General features: G+C 41.9%; 1 protein-coding gene across 1 annotated transcript in view; it reads left to right on the top strand.

Moving 5' to 3' along the window:
• zfpm2a (zinc finger protein, FOG family member 2a) overlaps positions 1-23372 on the top strand; it is an 89702-nt gene that overhangs the window by 14285 nt on the left and 52045 nt on the right. The window contains exon 4 of the mRNA XM_085366806.1: positions 13063-13187. Within this exon, the coding sequence (XP_085222932.1) occupies positions 13063-13187 (125 nt within the window). The remainder of the gene's footprint in view (positions 1-13062; positions 13188-23372) is intronic.

Below are 23372 nucleotides of genomic sequence, written 5' to 3'. Positions count from 1 at the left end.
AATGTGACAGTCCTAAAGGGCAGGTTGGTGTTGCTGTTTCTACCCTCCACCCCAGGGGGGACTCGACACCCCTGGTGTCTTTCTTTAGCTCTCTGAAAGTGTGTTTGTTCTGTAATGCTTACCCTCACGGGCACCATAGCATTGCAGGTTTTTCTTTTTTCTTTTTTGCAAGAGCTCTCATTGTAATTGGCTGAATATTTGATGTGTGTATTTAGTATTAGTATGGAGACGCTGGTGCAAGTTGTGCCAGGGGATGTAACACTGGGTAAACTCTGGGTTGCTCAAGTGAAACTCGTTCAAATTGTGGAATTCGTCGTTTTCATTTGGCCTCTTTTTTTAACTTTTATTCGAGTGACTTTGGAGTTATTTCTTCATGCGTGAATTTTGCTTTGTGAAGGGGAAAAAAAATCTGGTCCCCGGTGCTTCAGATAGTGTGCCATTTCATATGCGTGTGCAAACTTTTACTTTTGGTGTCCTCACAGATTTCTGCTTGGCCACAGGAGTTCAGTCAGTGCCATGCAAGCTGCATCCAACCCAGCCACCCCCAACCCCGCTCTACTCTCACTGTCCCTGCTCTAACACACGGACTCATGTGCAGCATTCACACTGATAGGTGTTGATATCACAGCAGTACCACCGACTGTGAAGACCTCCTATTGGTGATGAACAGCTGGGCCCAGTGTGGCCCACCGGTCACGCCAATTCCACCATCCTTGGTGTTTTTTTTGGTTTTGTTTTGTTTTTTTGTCTGTTTAACGGCGGTGGTTGTGGTGGGGAGGGGTGGGGAGGGGCGCCGCTTGTCAAGTGAATTAAAATACCAAATAATAGTAATAATAATGATACTGAAAAGTTAATAAAAAATGGCATGTTCCTCCCTGATTGTGCGAGTGTTGTGGTATTCAATTATGCAATTTTCATTGGCATATTAATCATCTTTTCAACAAACAAGCCGCCGTTAATTAAAGCAAAGCATGGATAAAGACGTGTTGCCGGATCATCACTCCGTTTATCACCGCGCACAGACCCGCAGTTAAGTAAATTCAGGCTGTGAGATGAATTTCAATGGTCCCCCCTGTTTCCCTGTTTCTTCCTCTCTGTTTTTCCTCTGTGTGTGTAGTTAACCATTTATTTATGTGTTGGAGGCGGAGTTAGTGACGTTTCATGTCGTTGTGTTTGGGAAATTGATTTTTTTTTTTTAAGCCAATCAGTTAACCACTAGTTGTGAATGAGTTTAATTGTTTAATGCAAGTCTCCAGTTAATGTCTCTTTCTCTTCTCTTCAGATTTCAATGTAAAATTCTCTTTGATTACGTCTGCCACTGCTCAGATTAGTTAAAGCGACTCAAAGTGAATGAATTTTGATTTTTCTTTTTATACTGTGTCCACACTGGGCATATAGAGGAGTCCAGGGGAACTATGTGACATCTTGGCATACATAGAACAGCTCTGTCCATTCTTCTTGTCTCATTTTTCCTCTGGCTTTCTCCGCCGCCTCTGTGCCTTGCTCATTGGTGGGAGGGGATGGAGATTATTCAGGATCTAGTAAGATATGGGCTCCTCTCTAATCATAGCTCACTGCCTCCACTGTCATTCAGTCACTAAATAGAAGTGGGGAGAATGTCTTCGTGATGGGAGCAGCCAGACAGTCAAGCAAGCGCTTGAGTTCCGCCAGGAGAAGAAGAAAAAAAAAAAGAAGTCGAAGCATCTGTAGACATGTCGCTTGTCCCTGTCCCTCATTGTGGAGCAACTTTATCAGTGCCAGCCGCTCACCCACTTGCTAAACTGGAGGGCCAGTCGCCTCTTAACTTAAACATAAGATCTTTGTGGTTTGAAGCACTCGGCTGCTCTGCGCCCAATGTGGATCTGAAAGGCAAACACGACTCCTGTGTCGCCGTCGCCCATCACAAAATCGCACCACATGGAAAAGTTGTTTGTGCTGTGCTAGCTCGAATCTAAATGCACTCAAACAGACTGTTGCACTGGAGCAAGATCCACCCCCCCTCCCACCCCCCACCCCTCAAAAGGAAAAAAAAAAGAGAGGTGATGGAGAGAGAAAGAGAGGGAGGGAGACAGAGAGGGAGAGAGATGGAGAAAGAGGAGGAGGAAGAGAGAGCGAGAGAGAGAGGGGGAGAGAAAAGTCAAAAACCTCCACATAACAATGCCGGAGAAAAATCAGAACATTTTCCACCGAAAGATGGGCCATTTCCAAATCCTTGTGCCCTATCAGACAAATTAAAGTAAATCAAGCATGAAATGAAGCAGAAGAGCCCGGAGATAAGGCTCCTTTAAGTCGTTTACAGATTAGGACAGAGAGAGAGAGAAGGAGAGAGAGAGAGAGGTGCATCTGGTCTCTGGCAGTGAAGGAGGCTAGTTTCTCATTTCACAATAGCAGCCTGTGTATAGGATTACTCTCCCCTGTCACCGACATGAGGAGCAGTGGGGGAATAGACGTCCACAAAATGTGTCTAAATATGTCCCCTCAGAAATATTTTTCCAAACCGAAGAGGAAGAAACAAAACAACAAACCTCTCAGTGTCGACCAGATGTGACACGTGATAAACGGGCATGTTGCACCGGCGCGTCGACCCGGGCGTATCGCTCTGATTTGTTTATTTCAGTCGCCCCTTCACCTTTTCTTTTGCTCAAGTGGCTTCATCGCTGCGCGGCTTAAAAATTCAAATGTATTCAGGATTGGCTGAGCTACGTCACGTGACTGTACGGCTGTCAGCTCCTATGCGCATGTTAAGCACGCCTCGGATCAGGTCTTTGGGGAGGTGGGAAGAGAAGGATGTGGTGGTGGAGGTGGTGATGCGGGTGTTGGTGGGGGGGGGGGGAACGTTGAACAAATGATATTCACAAAATGTGATTTTGTTTTTAATATCGCTGTAAACTGGGTTGTTTAATATGTGCGTCGCACTTCTATTTTCTGTTTTACATCAGCAGATTAATTGCTGTTTTATTTTAGCATTCGCAAATAATCAAAACATAATTATGGAGCTAGTTGCTCATGGAGGAATGATATTTTACAGTGCTCACACAGACACAGGCAGACACACACTATAACACCTCATTCATGCATGCACACAAAATGCAAAGAGGAGCTACCCCTCTAACACACACATTCACACATACACACATCTCCACTCTCACTCACACACACACACACGCTCCCCTTCTGCACACCCACACGAGGCAAGGGTGCGCTGCTCTTTGATGCCGCCCGTCGAGCTCTCGACGGATTTTGTTTCACTCCTTTCCGTGTAGCTTTTCTGGGAGTGATGAGAGGTGGGCTCGGCTCCAGCGCTCAGCCCGCTCCGAGAGAGACGAAACCCGGCCCCCGTCGCCGGGTAGCTGCTCTCCAAAGCCGCGACCTTGACCTTCCCGGCCCAAGTCTTAGGTTTAGCTCCTTTATCGCGCTATCTCCAGGCATTTAAAAATACTCCTGAAACTCAATGATTTAACCCGCTTTTACGCTGTTCACATCAAAACTGGATGAAAAAAAAAAAAAAAGCTTAATCCATCTTATCTGTTGACTGTCAAACTGCTCTGGCTAAAACCTACTCACAAAAGACAACTAGGTCACCCAGGAAAAAGAAAAAACTGAATTCCCTGTTACTCAGGGGAAGTTGCAGGCTGGTAATTGACTTGGGAGGAGATTCAGGAGTACTTTAAAAATAGCATCCTTGTCAATTAACTGCAGAATATCAAGAAGGTAGCAATGTTTACTTGTTTTCCTTGCTAACAAAAAAAGTTGTTAAAGTACTTTTTTACACGGCCATATTTTTGAAAGCAATCTCCACCTATAGTTATGGAAAAGTATAACTCTTTATGACACAGTTTGTGACAAGACTGAACCAACAGAACAGCATCTTTCTTCTGCTCCTAAAATCTTGTTATCCTTCTGTCTCGAGTGCGTGCATTCCCTATTCACATACAATCACTTACTCATCCGTCCTGACACACTCAGGTAGAGTAATGTCCTTTTGATGGTTCTGAAATTTTAAAGAAAAGCATTTAAAATAATCAGATTCCAGCATGAGTGGTGTGTGTCCTCTAGATGTTGTCGGCGATACGGCGATATCTCTGCGCGAGGACAGTCATTCTTTAAGTTTTCCCGTCTCGCTTTACATGCTATCAATAGAAATTGCACTGCTTCTCTAAAGATGGATGTCTCAGAGATTGTTGTCAGCCAGCCTCCTGCTAACTTCGCCTGGCTTTTGATGAGACGGCGTGCTTGACAGCTGGTATATTTCAATTGTTCAATGACACCAAACACCAGTCTCTGTGTTGATAATGTACTAGAGGACTGAAACTTTTGTATGTGTGAGTGAGTGTGTGCACACATGCCGCTATACTTTTCTAAACGTTCCCTTTTTCTTTGTTGTTTTAATTGCTGCAGTTTAAAAACGATATCAAAAATCATGAGTATGAAAAGACCCTTAGTCTTGGATCCCCACATAAACACTATGTCCGGTATCCCTAGGATTACTTCCACAACTTGCAATAAAGTGGCTACCTCCGTGGCTGAAAGCTCAACACACTTAATTTAAGTTCCAAACAGAGTTCATTTCCTCACTTGGCCACTAGAGGCCACCTCCAAATCAAACCAATCCCCCAGACTTTTTTCTTAACTTTTTTATATTAAGACTTAAAGATATTTCTCTCAGTAAAAGAGACAAAACTGTTTTCAGTACTAGGGGCCAACATAGGTGGATACAGCTGGTATCTGTTCTGAAAGCTTCACCTCAGTTATTTCGAGTCATCGAACTAGACCACATTGTCATGCAATTTGAACACAAATGAATAGCTGCACTAACCCTGTCCAAGAGGCCCGTGCTTCAATTTTGCTGTGTGAAATTCTCACAAACAAAAGGCTATTTTGAGTGTGACTTACTAACTAGCAGGTATCTGTATCTGTGCGATACAGCTAGAAAGTCTACAGATGCCAATTGCTAACCAAGCTAAGTCTATGTCCACTTTTTACATACAGTCTATGGTTACAGGTTACCATGGAGCCTGGAAACAGGGAAAAAAATATTTGGGAAAACTGAACTAAACTAAATCCACCTTGAAGCAGCTGGCTAGGTTTTGCTCTGCTTTCCATCTTTATGACAAGCTATGCTAACTGGATGCTACCTATAGCCATAAACTTGAGGTAGACTGAATGCAGTTGGTACTCGTTTTACTTTTGGTACTACCACACCAAAGCTAGCGAATGAAAACAAGTTTAATTTTCATATGATGTTTCCTTCCTTCCTACACTACAAAGGTAATATTAAATAACAATATCCTTAAGTAGTTTATGGTTTCCAAAGTGCATGGATGTTTTAAGTGTATCCATGCTGGGTATACATAAAGCAGTAGCATGGTGCACTTGAAACACCCATCCACAATGCTACCTAAGCAATTCAGCGCAAATAAAAAAGCCTTTAAAAAACTTAAGTCAACAAAAAAATATATGATTTTAATTAATTGTATTTATTGAGCAACAGTAATTTGTAAAATGCTGAACAGGAATTGCATACGCACAAATATTTAATTGTATTTCAATTCATTATTTTCTTTCTATTGAGCAACTTTTTAAACTTATTCATTTAAAGAGCAATTGCAAACAGTAATAATAACACTGGAGGCTACAACCACATAACAATAGCCTACTAAACCATTAAAAATAACAGTAGTTCATTCATCTACTGAATTAGGCTGTCATTCACAGTGGTGGCATACGTGGTTCTGGCTTCAATCAGCGATTTTTACATTCAACCACATGTATGACTTTTAACCAGCAATGTTAAACAGTTCAACTAAACACTATTCAGTGCAACTGGATTCTACCACAGGTACAGTTGAGAAATTGCATCTCGCTTTTAGCCTGCTGGCCACACTGCACATTACTCTTAATTGTCCATTAACCTTGAATGACACCACGGCATGACATACGTTAGCCTTTAAAGCACAGAATGAAGATGACAATGATCCCACTTCAAGTTAAACAGTGAAAAAACCACATGAAAATGACATGGTGACATGAAATACTTACCTTACTTACATGGACGCTTGCCTACTTCAGATTTCCCACATTCAAACAGCATGCTCATGTGCAGGGCAAAAATTACTAATCTGACTTGTTGCACATGTACAGTTATTTCAGGTTTTTCGACTGTCCCTCTTTTTCATCTGTAACTCGGTCTACCCTAAAAGGCAAAAACAGTAAGAAAGCAGATAAGATGCTCTCTTTATTTTAAACAAAACCTCTCCCCAGCCTTAACAATGTGTGCTAGCTGCCTCACCTTAAACATAATTATTTGGCGCAGCCTAAATCTAAGTCAGGTTAGGTTTTAGAGCGGATATTGTAAAAAGCATAATGTGTGCAATCAGTCGTCTTATCAGGAGACTGAGTTGAAACACCCATAATTACATCTGTCTTTTTAAAAAACGGTACTTCATGGGCATTGTTGCATGTATCAACAACTAGAGGCTCGGAGACTTCCATCCGAACGACCTCCATAGCCACCCCCTAGCCCCCTGCTCAGCCTGTGTGGAGTGTCACAGCTAAAATGCCCTAATCCCTTTGGCTTGTTTAACTCTTTCCCCTCAAGCCATCCACTGCCTGAAAACAAGCCTGACCTGAAGGGGTGAATCCCCCCTACTAAGCCCTCTCTCCTTCACCCCCTCCACACTCCCACCCCCCCTCCCGCTGTGTATGGGCTCAAAATGTGGTCATAAATATTTTGTACTTGTAAAAAAGATTTGTATGTGTAAAAAAGATTTGTGTGTGCGTAAAAAAGATTTGTATGTGTAAAAAGAATTTGTGTGTGCGTAAAAAAGATTTGTATGTGTAAAAAAGATTTGTATGTGTAAAAAGAATTTGTGTGTGCGTAAAAAAGATTTGTATGTGTAAAAAAGATTTGTGTGTGCGTAAAAAAGATTTGTATGTGTAAAAAAGATTTGTGTGTGGACTTAGAAAAAAAAACCCTGCAAGTTACAAGTACGGATTTTTGACCCTATTTTTCTACCCTTCATCTGATTGGTCAATGTCATGTCAATCACACATGTAACAATCCAATCAGAGAACAGATGGGTTAGGCTGTCAGAGGGGCGCTTTTTTGAACTGCAGGTCCTTGAAGGGTGATACCGTTTGAAGCTGGAGGATCGCTATATAAATATCCGATAGCAGCTAGGTCCCCTAACTTTCAGTAGCTGTTGAAAGGAAAAAGTTGTGGTATATCAGTGGTTAGAAATAACATTATTACTTTAGGATTAGTTTAACACAAAGTCAGGGCTGACCCAGGACCATTACTGTGAGTCACAGTGCGCAGCATAAAAGTCCTTTCACATCGGATGCAGGATACGCTGCTAATGCTAACTGCTAACTAAACGCAAAGGATCCAGAATTTGTTACGCTGGCTGCTGGGCTCTGTGGGTTTTTGCAGCTGCTCTACCTGTACTAGATGCACCTGCTCCTTGTCTTTTCTATCTCTGACTTTATGTCCTCTACAAGAGTTTGTTTTTTTTGCTAGTTCTTCAAATGTTCAATAAAAACATGTATGCTAATTCATAACGAAGAAAGCTTTGTAATGAAGACTGTCATTTCCAAAACACTGCCCGCCCCCACCCCGCGGTCCGCAGCGCTGTTGAAAAGGCTGTGGAAGTCCCTGTATTAAACACGTAGACCTGTGACATAAAAATCACCAAACTCGGACAACCACAGACTGTTTTCCTTCGTGGTGATGAAGGAAAACGCTGGGTTGGCATGTAAAAGGGCATTTATTCCCTTCAAAGACCTGCAGTTCAAAAAAAGCGCCCCTCGACAGCCAAACCCATCTGTTCTCTGATTGGATTGTTACATTTGTGATTGACATGACATTGACCAATCAGATAAAGGGAAGAAAAATAGGGTCAAAAATCCATACTTGTAACTTGCAGGGGTTTTTTTTCTAAGTCCACACACAAATCTTTTTTACGCACACACAAATCTTTTTTACACATACAAATCTTTTTTACACATACAAATCTTTTTTACGCACACGCAAATTCTTTTTACACACACAAATCTTTTTTACACATACAAATCTTTTTTACACATACAAATCTTTTTTACAAGTACAAAATATTTATGACCACATTTTGAGCCCATAGGCTGTGGCCTGGAAACTTGCTCCCCAGCAAACGTTCTCCCCGCTGCTCAAGGCCAAGCGCGGCCACATGTAGGCAGGGTTAGGGCGGGTTTGGGGAGGGCGGAGGGGCGGGGTGAGGACAGAGGAAGACGAGGTGGTGGTGCTGCTGGTGGTGGGGGTCCGCAGTTGTGTTAACACAAGTGCCTTTTTCAAAGATAATAGTGTGGGCTCTGGGTTATAAATGATGCATTTTGCTCACTTGGACCTGATAATAGGGTTTGGGTAGGAGGGGGGAGAAAGTTCGTTGCTCTCTTATCAAAGCTCTGTGACATTTCTCCTTCAGCTGTAAAATTTCATATCACATATCTGCTTTAAAGATGTTGCACCTTTTGTTGAACTGATACACTGCGTTCCATTTCACCCCATATGCCGCTCTCATGGTATATTAATTTATAGCCCATTTGCTGGCTCTATAGCATGGCCTATCAGTGGAGATGACTTGGATTCAGTGGGACATCTGTGAATTGCCACGCACAGGTTATTGAACTTTGAACAGCAGACATTTGTTTGCCTTGATTCAGAGGCGCTGCTTGATATCAAGAAGGATCGCCTGTTGTGCGGCGCTCAAGCACAGTTTCCCCTCTTGTTTCGACTCTGTCGTTCCTTGTTTTTCCCGCAACATCTGCCTTTACTGTTAATATACTCGCACTAACTGGATAAAGGTGAAGTAGACCACAGACTGGAATGGCTATTTTAGTGCTGCGGGTAATTTCTTTTCCTCAAAGTAAGTTTGTTCTTTGAACTAGTTACAGAAGTTAAATTCACATGGAAAATACCTCGAGCGGATCCCGGTTCTTTAACAAATGTTAATATGCTTCAGCGAGATGATGATGATGATGTCATTTGTCATTTCTGACCATTAGCAGAGGCCCCACTCCAGGCCAGAAATTATATTAAGAAAATTCAGGTCTGAACGTCTTGTGCATTAATAAAAACATTTGTACTAAAATGCGAATCAGTCATTGAATTTTAAAGTATAGGGTGGACGAATATTTCAGTTGGAGCCTTGAATTACGGACAGATGACAAATTAAAGGAAAAAAACACTGGGTCACTAGCACAGCCGCAGTGATTCCTCAAGTCTTTTGAACTATCTGTAGCTCTTCTTAAGGGACGTTTAGTTATTTTAGTGTTTTCACAAAGAAAATCACGAACACTGTTGGTCCAGAATCCCCCTGTAAACCAGTCACCCATTTGACTGGTAACCTCTCCATCCTGCCCTGTAGATGTGCACATGACCATCATGGAAGTGTGTCCCCTCCAATCTAGGAAGAAATTCTTAAAAGTAATCATGAAAAACACAAACTTGGATTGAATTTCAGATCCTCCTCCCTCCAAAGAGACAAGTGGGCCCAGATCACTCTAGGGAAATACTCCTGTAATTTGTAAGTCAAACCTGTTGTAATCTTGTAGAATTACACAAAAAAAGATTAATTTTAAACATGTAAAACTCACATAACAAATATCATATCAAATAAAATAAGCACTATGCAATCAAACATAGTAGGAGGAAGTATTTATAATGTGATATGCAAGAATTACATAGCCTACCCAAGACTGCAGTGGACAAACTAGTGGAAATCAGTTCACCCTAAGCCTGTCACTATATCAGGTTATCATAGTCAGCAAATTTAAAGAAAATCAAAAATAATCATATCTCTATCTTTTTTTGTCAAATTGATTAAAAACCAAATACAGATACACAGAAGGTATGAGACAATCCATAACTATACAAAACCACACAAAAAGAATAATTTACAAATTTATCACATGGATATTCAGCGTAACACTTACTGCCAGTCCATGCTTATCCTCACACCCCTAGCGCAGCCCTATAAAACACAGCTTTCGTTTCGAATGTATTAACCTCTGTGAACGTCGTATAGCTGTAATAAAGATCTGTAACAAGCTAATGCAGAATGTAATGCAAATGTGAAATTGTCAGGTGGTGGAATAAGATCATTTTCCCCAACATAATGGAGAAATAAAAAAAAAGGTGAATTGCATGTTAAGGGATTGTTGAAAAGAGTTTCATTAGATGTAATAACATTATTCAAAAGTAGAAAGTGGCAGTTCACCTCTGTCTGTCAATGGTCCACACCCATTTATTCTTCACATCATAGCAGGCTGGCATCCTGCCACTGAGAAACTCATTAGCATTCAGTCGTACACCGGAGATGGCAGAGAGGGAGACGAGGTTCCCCATTTCTTTGCACCAGAGCAGAAAAGAAAGACAGGACACACATGCACACATTAAAAAAACAAAAAAAACAAACAGATGCCAGTGTGGAGCATCTTGGGTGCTATCTGAGGAAGATCTCTCCACACAAAGGGACATTCATTGGTCTGCCAAGTATCTGTGGAGTGCAGGAACAGACCCTAGAGTCTAGCGACAGATGATGATCTTATCGAGGGTGGGGTGGTGGTTGGGTGGGGGTGGTGGTGGTTGTGGATAAAGGTTGTGGTGAGGTTTTGGTTGGGGATTTGGAGGGGGGGGGCTCTCGAGCCACATCACGAGCTCGTGTTTTGCCAAGTGTGTGGCATTTGAGAATTGGATGATGAGGAAAACACTGAAGAGAGAGAACACAGACGCTGGGTTTGTTAAATCTCCTAATAGCCCATTATGAGCTTTCCTCTTAGTTCAGTCTGCCGCTCGCAGTTTGACGGGTTAAACAGTGTGACTTCTGTATTTGTTCTAAATTTATTTGTAATGAGTATAGGTAATAGAGTTGGGATTTGGGGGCTCGTAAGAAATTGAATTATCACTGTGACATAAAGAGTTTATGCAACCGTAATTACAAAAGTTGTCAGCAGCTAGTAGTTGATGACAGAACACATCTGTCAATATAACTTATTTATTTATTTATTTTAGTTTATTTTCTTTTTTTTTGCCTTGCAACATTCACAAACCTGTAAATGCCCATAGAGACACAGACAGCCCATGAAGGGGACTCATTATTCATCCATGGGTGTTTTTGTGGAGATCTTCCACTAGTATCTGCAACAGATGTGACAAGCCATCTGTGAGCCAAGGTCCTCAGGCAACATTTGGTGTGAGATGCACACAACTGGCACCTAAACATGGTGGACCACAAACCGCACAAATTGAATCGTACCCTCTTTACCCCCCTCCTCTTTCTCACACCTAACGCTACCCATTACCCCCTTTTTTCTTTTTACTCCAATCACCCCCCCATCCATCCACCCAGAGAAGAGAAAGAGAAGGAGAAAGGAATCAGAGTTGTTGGCTGGGGATGGCTTTAGCTGTGTGTCAAGCGGGGCTAAACAGGAACTTGCATCCAAGCGGTTAAAGGCCGTGGGTCTTATCTGAGGACAAACAGAATGCATCAAGCAGTGGCTGTTGCTCTCAGTGATGACGACCAGCTGTGCACCAATGTTTAATTATTTCTCTGTAATGAGCTTACCCACCTTCCACTGCAGCACCAGGAGGACAGCATGCAACAGCAGGAACAAGGGAGGAGAGGGGGGGCAGAGGATACAGAGGGAGGGTGAGAATGAGATAATGTAGTCCAGATTATCTTGTTTTTATACGGTCAATTTCATAAGTATAAGTAAATGTCCAGGGCATCTGTTTCAATCTTATAACAGGTCTGGGGAGTGATTTTTTTTTTTTTTATCAGAGGTGACGTTTAGCTTTTTAATGCCACAGCTGCGACTGTTCTTGATGAATATATGATCGCCAAGGCATGATTTTCTAGTGGGCAGTAACACGAGCCCGATGTTTCAGTCATGTTTATGCATGCAAAGCTTCACATAAGCACACATTTCCATAGAGCCCTAACGGTGGAGCACAATAGCCGGCCACTGATACATGGTTGATATTTACAGAGTAGAACAGGGCTGAATAGGTCATTATACCAAATACACGTCGTAAAGTTCACTGATCATTTCAACCCATTCATCGTGAACCAAATGCCCCGAATACCTTTTAGCCTCATGTGTTAACAAACAGGTTATGAGACACAGTGTTAACAACACATGTAGAGTTCGGTTTGTATATTAATAACACGCATTATGATCACTCGTCCGGACACACTGGGGTATATTTACCAGGTTTGCTTCATGCTGATGGCCTGAAGCTGACCTGAATTTGCACTTCCCAAAGGTCACCTCAGTCTTATTTAAAGAAGTTCTGAAACGTGACTCACGCCTGATAAGAACATTATTTGAACTTCTCGTGTCCATGGAGACTATAAAGCGAGACCAAATGTTGCTACAGATGTTTGAATCCAGCAGCACTTCTCAGAATTGTCAAGGCAACTAGTTAAGAGCTGCATACTTTCTCTTTGCAACACACACTCAGAGAAACATCCTTCTCTGTAAACTATGTCACAGCCTGCCATGAGTTTTATCATAACTGTTTGATTAATCACCACGTCAAAAAGAGTACACTGAATCTAAGAGATAAGATAGCTGGGTGGTTGGGGGGATGAGTGCTGATAGTACTAACAGTGCTATCCGTTTCCACTGTTAATTAACTGAAGATCTGCACAGCACTAACAAGGGTCCTGCCTTCCCGGAACAACAGGAATAGGGCTGCCACTCGCTGCTCTCACCAGCCAGTAAGCCTGCACTGTCTCACAGAGATTATCTCTACACAAGACACCTTTCAAGTAGGGTTAGCACACCATGTGTCTGAGGAACACCATCAGATGGATGCTCGCTTGATTTGCTTATCCACTTTGAAGCTGCTTGGATTTTAACCTCCACTTTTTTTTTCTTTTTTTTTTGAGGGAGTAAAAGGATTGCACATGTAGGTTTAAGCCAAAATAAGAATGAATGAACATAGCTGTGACTTGATGTAGAACTTGTGCGCCATATAGAGCATTATGGCTGACTGCTTTGGCGTCTGGTGTGTTTTTTCAGGAGAGCTGGACGCATTCCTTAAAGATGGTGAGCGTCGTATCCACAGCCGGCAGCAGCTCCCTTTGGGGACAACATGGGGACCCTTTGAGGGGAAGATTGAAATGAGCACTGAAAACTCTACACTGGTAAGTTCTCGTTTGGCCAACTACTGTAAAACGTTAAACATTTAGCTATAAAGCATCCTTAAAATATGAGCAGAACTCACTAAAATGATAGTACAGTCTATATTATAAAATAAAAGTATGATTTAAGAAGTGAAATGAAGATAAAGTGTCAAATAAATTTTAATTAAATGGGATCAGGCCCACTGTTTCAGAGTCCTAAAAGAAAACAGTGAGTCAGCTCTGCTGTCTATTCAAAATGTCAGTGTCTCAACACTTCAGGGATCTTTGTGTGCTTTTGTTTAGAAGGGAAAGGGAACATTTTAATAATCAAAAAGTGATGCAACGAAGGCATTCTGGTACCTACGTTGAAATATAAACAAAACAGTCGTTGAAAGCGATAAAAACAAGACTGAGCTTCAGTACCACATTAAAGCTGGGCCAGTTGTCATCTGAAAATCAAGATTTTTAGCTACCTACTAGATTTTGCTGTACATTAGATTGAAGAGAGCATTTATTTAGTCAGGACGCAAAGTCAAGCTTAGCTGAAGTGGAGGCAGATTAGGTGATCTGCAAGCCGCTTTGCAACCACAGACAGTATAAAAGCTGGATGTAGCCGCCCATTGGTTTCTCTGTTTTTGAAGCTTTGATTTATGATTGACATGTCATTAGCCAACGAGTGAGCAGTGGCTTTTTCTCCTTTTTGGAACATGGTTTATCCAAGATTAGCAGAATAGATGTAATTTTACCAAGAATGAGTGACTACAACCAACTATTTTCACTATAGTCATGCTGACTTAAATAATAATTGTATTTCATATCCAGATTTGGCTAAACAAAACTGTATGATATATTTTATAGGCTTACTGAGCCATTTAAAATGATGCATACTTTACAATGCATTATTGTTATTTTTGTAAAAATCCATTGAGGGCTCTATAGTGAACTAAAGCGACTAACCCTTAACCCAAATGCTATTTGTTTGCAGTAAAAGCCTGTTTTCTTATTGTTGAGTCATGTCATGATTAAACTTAGGTCACTAAATTTAGTCAAACTTTGCCCTTAGCAGCCATGGGGACTTGATCACTAGAAAGTTTTACAGCTAAGCCCGTATTAATGGCATCTCCCCTGACATTCGAACCTACCAAGGTGACTCTTTTGGGATCCAACTGGCCCCCAACATAAGCCTTTGAAGTGCATCTGTTTTACCCCTTTAATCTGCATATTTTATGACAAAACATTTTAATTGGTGGATTTGGAGCTCAGTCCAGGCTTCAGTTGAGTGAAGTCACAGCCATTATGTTTGATGTTACTCTGCGCACAGCAGCTTTATATCTCTTGTTTCGGAGATCCCAGCAGAGACTCGTGTTGACCTGCTGCTCTGGTGGAGGGACAAGCCCTCCGTGGGTTTGATATTCCATTCTGCATTTGGATTAATTAAGAAATTCCTATTAAAGTCAAAACCAGCCTTACATTCATCTTGTTTAAAAGGAGAAAAAAAACACAAGAATAAGTCCAGGAGGATTTCAGACTCAGAGGCCATGCCATCCATTCTCCCAGATTCCTTAAACGCATAACTTTATTAAATCATTTTCGGAACACTTTTGACTGCTTTCTAAGCTCCCCTCATGGTTTTGAAGTCATCAGTGGCTTTAAATAACTCAGGCCGTATTATAGCCATGAAATATGGCTTCTCTCAGGGTAAAGCCAGTTATCCTTGGGCGGAAAAGTGATTTGACAGAGTAACACCTCAAGTTGCCTTCCAAAGTAACACACTCCATATATTTCTCGATGAGCTGCTGCATGAATTTCACTGAAAGGCATCCAAAATCAACCTTCAACTGTCCCTCAAATGACCCGCCTCCAGACTCATCGAGTGACGTCATATAAAGCATCTTCTTGAATTGTTTGCTAGTTGAGCTTTTCCAGCAGATAAAAACTTTACACATTCATCAGACTCGCTGCTGAGCAAGATGCATAAACTGATTGTTGCTCTTGGCTAGAATGAGAAGTTCTTAACGAACTACCCTCTGAGGAATTCATCACTGCTGTACAGACGCTCCTTAGGTTGTTGGGTTTTTTTTCAACCGAGCAGGTGCTGGTCATCACCTGTAATAGGCTGTGGAGGGGTTACAGAATATGCCAAACCTCTATCGCAATTAAAAGCAGAGGAAGAAGCTCTTGCGCGTTGCCTTTAAGGATCTCATGTGTGTCTATTCTCATGGGAGCCCTTTCAATGCTTTTGCTACTTGCCCTCCTCCTCTGCTAAGTTTCATCTCTCAAATGGGGTACTGGCTGTTAGCAGCTTCTCACTATCTCTCATTAAAGGCTAGGTCAACCCAGCTGGCATGTTTTGTTTTACCAAGCCTCCTTTTAGGGTTCAGTGTAACTTTTTACTTTAGATTTTCCTTTTTTTCTCTTTTTTCTTGGTGCAGAATGAGCCAGAAACTCAAAAATTGTAGTATTTTGCACTTCACAAGGGATTGGTCTCATTTACAGTACCCTAAGTTTATTTCTTTACTTTCAATTCAAGCTTCTACTTATCGAGCCGCTGCATTGTTAAACGAGCAGCCTTTGGAAACGTCCCCGCACGCAGGGCTGCATTTATCTCAGTTATTTCAGTAGGAGGTACGAGAGCTGTGCAAATCTTAAAACATCTAGACAGGATCAAATCTCTGATGCCTCACCAGCGAGAAAAGTTGAAATAACAAATGTAAGTGTGAGGGGAGGGAGAAGAGAAAGGGGTTAAAAGAGGCCGGCTAGTTTTGATGCATGTCAGGGTGGCCAGTGCTGCAAAGCAGGGTCAGAAGGGGGTAGAATGCGTTTGAGGTAGAAATAAAGCCTTATTGCTTCGTGGATCTCTACCGCAGCTAGAAGCCACACTCAGTCATTCTCATGAAGTGTGACCTCCATACACTATTAAATCTCCTTTTACTCTCTTAGATTTTTCTGAAACCATAGAGGTGAATGAATTACCCGAAGGCAGTCAGGTATGTGGCAGCAGTGACACCTCTCTGATGCTTGAAACACATGACCCGCTAGTGAGATATTGATAGAGCCGCTCTAAAATCAAACATATTTTATTCCATCGTCCACACGCGTCACTTAAGGTATGACTTTTTAGAGGTCAAGCTATTTTTGTCGAGCCGCAGCGTACGGTGGGCTCGTAGGTCCGTTTCTCAATCCTTGGCACGACGCCCAGAGCGGGACTAAAGTGCAATGACTCCTTAAAGTGGCTTACAGTAAATAATGAAAATACAGTGAATATAAGATGTGTTTGCATTAATCTGGACAGAACGATGAGCACTTTGGGCACATGAAGAGTCATTTAAGTGGGGCGTGGGGGGGGTGTAATGGTCCCTCGTGGACGCACATGGGAACTGGCGCTGGAGCTGGCCGAGCTGCCTGTGCCTATGGCGTGGGAGTCTATGTGCGTTTGGCGGCTCGTGCACGACAGGCCTCAATAGCTGAGCAGAGTGATGGATGATGCTGAGGAAGAACAGCGAGTGGAGCGTTTCATGCAGTTGTCCAGGCACGCCAGGAAAGAGAGGTAGAAAGAAAGAATGAAAGGGGGAGCGAGAGAGAGAGAAAGAGAGCGAGTCAGAGGGAGAAATAGCAGGAAAAAACAGAAGGGAAAAAGCGTGACAGGAAATCTGGGCATCTGCAGGACAGAGATAGGGTCACATCTCGACCGTTTATCAAAGAGGAAAGCAGATTTCACAGCTGATGGGTCGGCCGTGGCAGGTTTGTAGACCCCAGGGGCTCAGCTTGGCATGAGGGACTGGAGTTGTAGTTATTGCTGTTGCAGACCTGTTAACACAATCACACTGCACTGTGTTAAACACTGTTAAATGTTTTCTTGTATCACTCTTAGATCACTTGCAGGCTGTATAAAGTTGAACCCAAATATAGAACCAGTTATTATTTTATTTGATATTTTTAAAAAATATCATATGGTTTTATTATAATGGTTCAACTGCACTGCAAGACAGATGATAGTCTGGCCTGTAAACTAAGCATCAGACAGGACACTGCAAAGTAGAGGTGGACGGATTGATCCAAATATCGATAGCACCGATACCAATGTTGGTACTGATATTGGATCGATGCGCGATACGATCAATACTTTGTGTCTCTCCACTAAGTTCAGTATGCAGCTCACTGAATTGTGTTGAATGCTATTTGGAATAAAAATATATAAAGATATACCTCAAAAATCAGGTATGAAGCACGCCTGAATTGCATCTATTTCATTTCCATTTCAGAATGCATGAAGAGCTGAAAGGTGTGTGTTGTTGTGCTAAGTGAACATTGTGGAAATTGACAGTGATTGAGTGGTGATTGAAATGTGTTCAATATTTGCAAATTGATGATGATTCGTCTTATAAATCATGACACGCTGCTCTCCTCTACAAGCTGTCTTTTAGGTTAAAAGTATCCGTATTGGTATTGGTCTCGGAAATACTGGCCCTGTATTTGCTTGGTATCAGATCGATACCAAAATTTGCACCATTGCAAGTGAAGGCAGAAGCGGAAGGGGTCAAACTGAGTAATGGACAAAAAGTAAAACAGGAGAAATAATAAAAAAAGAATAAAGCACCCGAGAGTTGGCTCAGAGCTCCTGTTGTTAGCTGCTTTGCCCGCTCTGTTCCTCTTCCTCCTCCTCTCCTCCTCTCTCCTCTCTCTCTGACTGATGAAGCTGCCAGAGCGCCGTCTCATCCCTCACTTCTCTCACTGATCAATCAGACCATTAGACTCCAATTACAGCCGCAGCCCTGGTGCAGGTGAGCGACGAGCACATTCAGCCGCCTGCCGACAACGCCTCCACCCGGCTTTCTCACACTCTCCAAATTAACGCAAATTAATAGTGACACTCAGACATAAATGTCTGCAATCGGGGGGCTAAATTAACAGTCTGGGTCGAAGCTATTGAGTAGCAGGTGTCTTTAAAAGCGGTAATTACCTATGCTGGACAGAACCGGGAGGAGAAGGTGGCCAACGGTTTGCCTGGAGTAAGAGGCCTGGCCCCGGTGAGCCTGGCTTCCATTGTAGGTGTTAATAATTGATTGGGAGGCAGGCTATTAATGAGCAGCAGATTTAGAGCTCTGTCGTAAATGTGTGTTGATGAGGGTGTTGCCGCCTCTTGTACAATGCCATACCAATGCTAATTACTGGGGCTTAGTCAAGGTGCAACTGTAATGAGTCTGGATTCAATAGAATTCTGCTCTTTATGTGTTTTGAGGGCCTTTTAGTACAAATTACACAGTAATTAAAATGCATAAGACTTGCCTAATTAAAGTTTAAGATCTGTCGGGGAGTTGTGTTTTTTTTTTCTTTTTAATCTTGCTTTCTATCTTAATATTGTCGTATGCTGTGAGCTTAGGTTTGTGATACAAACATATCTGCTACTGTAATCTCTGTTTCATACAAGGTCCTTAATACAAAGAGAACGATTTCAAAGACTGCAGGCAACAAGGACATTATAAAAGTCAATAAGCGCTACAGGCTAATTAAGCACAACAAGAATAGAGCCCGATGTTATAATGTTACCCTTGAAACATACATCATTGGAATCATTCTGATACAGTGTTTCGTATGTATATCTACAATATCTGAGCCTCGGTGGAATTTTTCTTTTTAACCTCTAGATTAAAAGCACCTCAAGGAAACAGCTAGCATTGGAGAACTATTAAGTGCGAGCAAGACAACTTCTATTACTCTTTCTTTTGCCTTATTCTGTCATATAGAGCTGTTAGAGGCACAAAATGAAGTCTTAATTAATTCTTTTATGTCCGCTGGTGTCAGGTCTCACACTGAATCCGGGTCAAAAATCATATTTTAGTTTTAAAAAGATTGTATGAGAACATAGCGTTTAATGCCTGTGCGCTTACACATGGCGCCATGTTTGAGTGCACTTGAGTGTGTGTGTGTGCGTTTAGGTCATAGCGTTTGCGCGTTTGTGAATGTGCTGGTGTGTGGGAGGGCGCGTGCATGCGCCGGAGACTGCGCGCCACTTTTGGCTACGAACAGAGAGCTTTAGCTTGTAACTACAGAAGAGCAAAAATGTCAAGATACTGTCCTAATTTTCACCTGGGACAGAGAGAGGCAGAGGCTGTCAACCGATGGTGTGTGATTATTGTGTAATTTAGTACAAGGGTAGGAATATGTGGCTGTGCAACCAAACAAAAAAAAAAAGAAGCAAAAAAAATGCTCCTGAAATTATTCAGCCCATCACTCAAGCCATTTATCTCACCCCTTTTGCCCACCCTCTCCCTCCAATATGTTTATTGTTAGCTACCCCTAAACTTTAACAAGTGGTGGTGGATTTTTCTGTTTCAGAAATTATATTTTTCTTCTTGTCATTGCTTCATTAATCAAGAGGAGGCATTCTGAAAAATGTTTTGTTTTGGAGGCTGCAATCTATTTTGTGTGTGTGTGTGTGTTGTAGTTAATCTGCGCCCGTGGCAGGTTTCCCCTCCGAAACGCAGCGCTAAGCAGCGGTATCGCAGGCCTATTGTTGTAGCCTCTGTCATAGCAAGGAGAGCCTGATGCAGGCCTGGGCTCGCCTGATAAGGAAAAGAGGATTCAACATGGCTGGAAAGGAGAATCAGTGGGACTTGAGAGTGGAGTACGGATGGGGCAGATGCGCTCGCACACACACGCATGCAGACGCGCGCACACACACACACACACACACACACACACACACACACACACACACATACGTGCAAAGTCCCACAAACATACAGAATGATGCACGCGTGTTCTACACACATACAGTCACACATGAGCCGACACACGTACACAAACACACACATACAAATCATCACCATCATCACACTGGCACATGCCCAGGCAATTATTTACAGTAACATCCAATTACATATGCAAGAAGGCACCCCAGGATAGGACCTCTCTGTAGCTTAGCTGCTAAATCACATACACACATTCACACGCAGCCTCAGATATGCATGCACACAAACAAACAAACTATAAAAAAAAAAAATAAGAAAAAGAATCAGAAGTCATTTATGTTTGCATTTAAAGGTGGCCGGCACTTTCTATCTGAAAGTCACACTGTCTTGGATATGGTTTGTGAAACGGCCGACATTATCGGGACTAACAGGATTTGAATTTCTGTGTTGGACACACAAATAATTTTGGCACGGAGAATGTGGCTTCATCTAATGAAATAATGGGCCCAAATTTTAGGCGGAGAACCAATTTGTGATTGCATGCATCAATTATTTCTTGGGTTTAAACCAATATCAGGGCTGGGGTCTCTTCAGATGGGTAGAATGGTAATTATCTGGCCTGTTTTCCCTTGCTCAATGTCATCCATATATTTATCGATGGCATTATCAATGGTTTTCATGTTCTTACATGAAAAGGACCAAACATCCAAGCTCGTTCCATTGAAGTAGCTTTTTAAATCGGGGCTTTTTAACACAGATCAACATGACATTGATGTCTGCTTGTGAGTCAAATGCAGAATGCAGAATTGGTTGCAGGCAGTGGCAGAAAAAACACACAACCATTGTTTTTTGGTGTGGGTTTTTTTCCTATTAATTATATCTTTCCAAGGCTCTACTTTCAAACTTTCTTTGTGCTTTGCTGGAACTCATTGCCGCCCACAGCTCCATGCATTAGCCGTGAAGCACTCAGTCAGTCAGCTAGTCAGAGCTATTATGGCTACAGCTGAGCTCCTCTGTTTGCGAGATAATACATGGTTGACTTGATCTACAAGTGAACCTGACATTTTGCTGTCTTTACATCACAACACAACTACCCAAACTGATATGGCAGGTCCCCTGATAAGCAGAGCAGGACTCAGTGATTTGCTTTGTGCTCGCTTTAATGGCTGCATGGCTCCCTCAAACATGCCAAGGATACTGCGACTTCCTCAAAACACAGATCCATTTGCAGCATAATTTATTCTACTTTTGGTGGAGGTGCATTTCGACAAATATAGCACATCTGGTTTTGAAATGGTAAAAAGTCTTTTTTTTTTATGTCTGAATAGATTATTGCTTTGTTGGAGTTACCGCAGAAGCTGCTGGAATATGTTTTTCTCATATTCTTTAACTTCAATATCAGCTACCACCTCAGTTTGCAAATTAAGAGTGCCTTTATGTTACTACCACTGTTCCAGAGGGAAAAGTCATACTTTTTATTACACCACACAGTGGAGGCATCTGTTTTTAATAGTCTTACAAGTGGTATTACAGTACAGAAGTATTATTAGCATGTAATCTAATTTAGAAAATTAAGAAAAAATGATTCATTGGAAGAAATGCAGTTATATATGCTAGCAAAAACCTACTGTGCGGGCAGTTTTTGCCAGGCCCAGTGTGCTTTGCTTATGAATTAAAACACAGGCAAGTGTGTTGATTGATCATTGTATTCTTTTTAATCTTCATTGTATCACTGTAAAAAGTCAGATGGCAAAAAAGGCGGAACGACATACAAATGGCTAATAAACACATAGTTTTAGGGTTACTTTTTTTGGAACACTCATTTACAGATACGCATCACAACACATTAAAAGTGACCCAACAACAGTGTACACATAACACACACGTAATGTTGCCATTTGTTTTGAGATCAGCCTCTACACATAATACTCATCGTTCAAAAAAGCATTATGGATTTTGATAGTTCTGGTACCATTGACAGTTTTTACAGTTTTATCCAAGTTTTATACAGATCGATTGATCGGATCTAAGAGGGAACAGACATACATTGGCGCGATAAAGTGTTTAGGCAAAGACAACACAAGTAAACACAAAATGCAGTTTCTAAATGAAGGTGTTTATTATTAAGCGGGGGAAAAATCCAAGCCTACATGGCCCTGTGTGAAAAAGTGATTTCACACCCCTGTACACGCATACGCTACGCAGTCTTAATCTTTCAAATTCAGGTCTTCTACCAGAGGCTTGGGAGCTTGAGGGTCCTGCACAGTATATTTGCTGGTCCTAGGACTGCGCTCTTCTGGGCAGAGATCTCAGATGTCGCTCCTGGGATGTGCTGCAGCCACTTGCCCAGTTTCGGGGGTCACTGCCCTGAGTGCTTCGATTACCTTGGGGTTAAAGTTTAAACTGTTTCAAGCTCATTATAATTGTTATTTGCAAAGTAGAAAACCAGGGGCACATTTTGCACACACACGAAGGTAGAAACAATCTCTACTGTCCATGCTGATAAAACCTATTTTACAAAGCAGGAAAAGTGCAGGATTTCCTTCTGAAAGGCACTTTTTATTGTTTGCTGTTCTGCTAGTAACAATATGTAATGTTAAGTGATTCATCACTCAGAAGACCATGTGCTAATATTGACTGAGTGATATTATTTAAGTAGGATGTTGCATGATGAACTGAAGTGGTGCTTTATTTCAAGCAAAGGACTAAGATACCGTCTCCTCTGTCTCGTGCTGCAGCAGCATGGTGGCTGTCACATTAATAAATGTTTCTTTGAAACTATTAACCTGTAGATGTATATGTGTGGGTTCAAGAACATCCATGTTTTGATCATTGCACAAAACAAATTCCTCATTCTGTCCTGTCTTTTTTTGGTATTTGGTTTAAAGTTAAAACAGCAGAAATTGATTTCGACTGTTCTCCAGGTCTCACGCTTAAAACATTACATTCTACGTAATGGCATGACTTCATCCTCGCAGACAATCCAGATGTGATTGCTCTGCTATAACTGCATACTGCAGCTGTAATGCATAGACAGGTAGCTGTCATCCTCGAAGAGCCTGCTCGGTCACCGTTCCGTGCAGCAGAGCAGGCATCAGTGATACTCAAAGGACCAGTGAAGCTCCAGGTCCTGGGGGGCCACTTTTCACACCCGCAGGGCTCAGGGGTGAGCTGGGTATCCATGTCCTTCCTCGCAGCTCTCTGGGTGTTTGCTGTCTTCCAGTGGCCCATCAGGGAGGCACTGTCTGGATATCAAACTGTCACACTGTGGAGTTGTAGTATCTGCATGCTTATGGTGTCTGTATGTCGTAACCACACACAAACAGCTTGATATGAACATTAACATTCATGAACAACTGTTCCATTTGGGATAGCATAAGTCATTCACTATCATTTACACACTTATCTCGAGAGTTTTCTGAATTTGAACGACTGCTTGTAGCAGATTTAGGGAGATGCTTCTTTACCTGAGATGTACCCTGCTGTAAAGCAAGTACCCAGCAAGTAAACAAGA

Source organism: Diplotaxodon limnothrissa, linkage group LG11, assembly GCF_057381915.1.
Source record: "Diplotaxodon limnothrissa isolate DT_005_m linkage group LG11, D_limnothrissa_male_GT1.1, whole genome shotgun sequence".
NCBI classification, from domain to species: Eukaryota; Metazoa; Chordata; class Actinopteri; order Cichliformes; family Cichlidae; genus Diplotaxodon; species Diplotaxodon limnothrissa.
The sequence above is the reverse complement of the archived record's forward strand: the minus strand, read 5'-3'. Positions and strand labels throughout refer to the sequence as shown.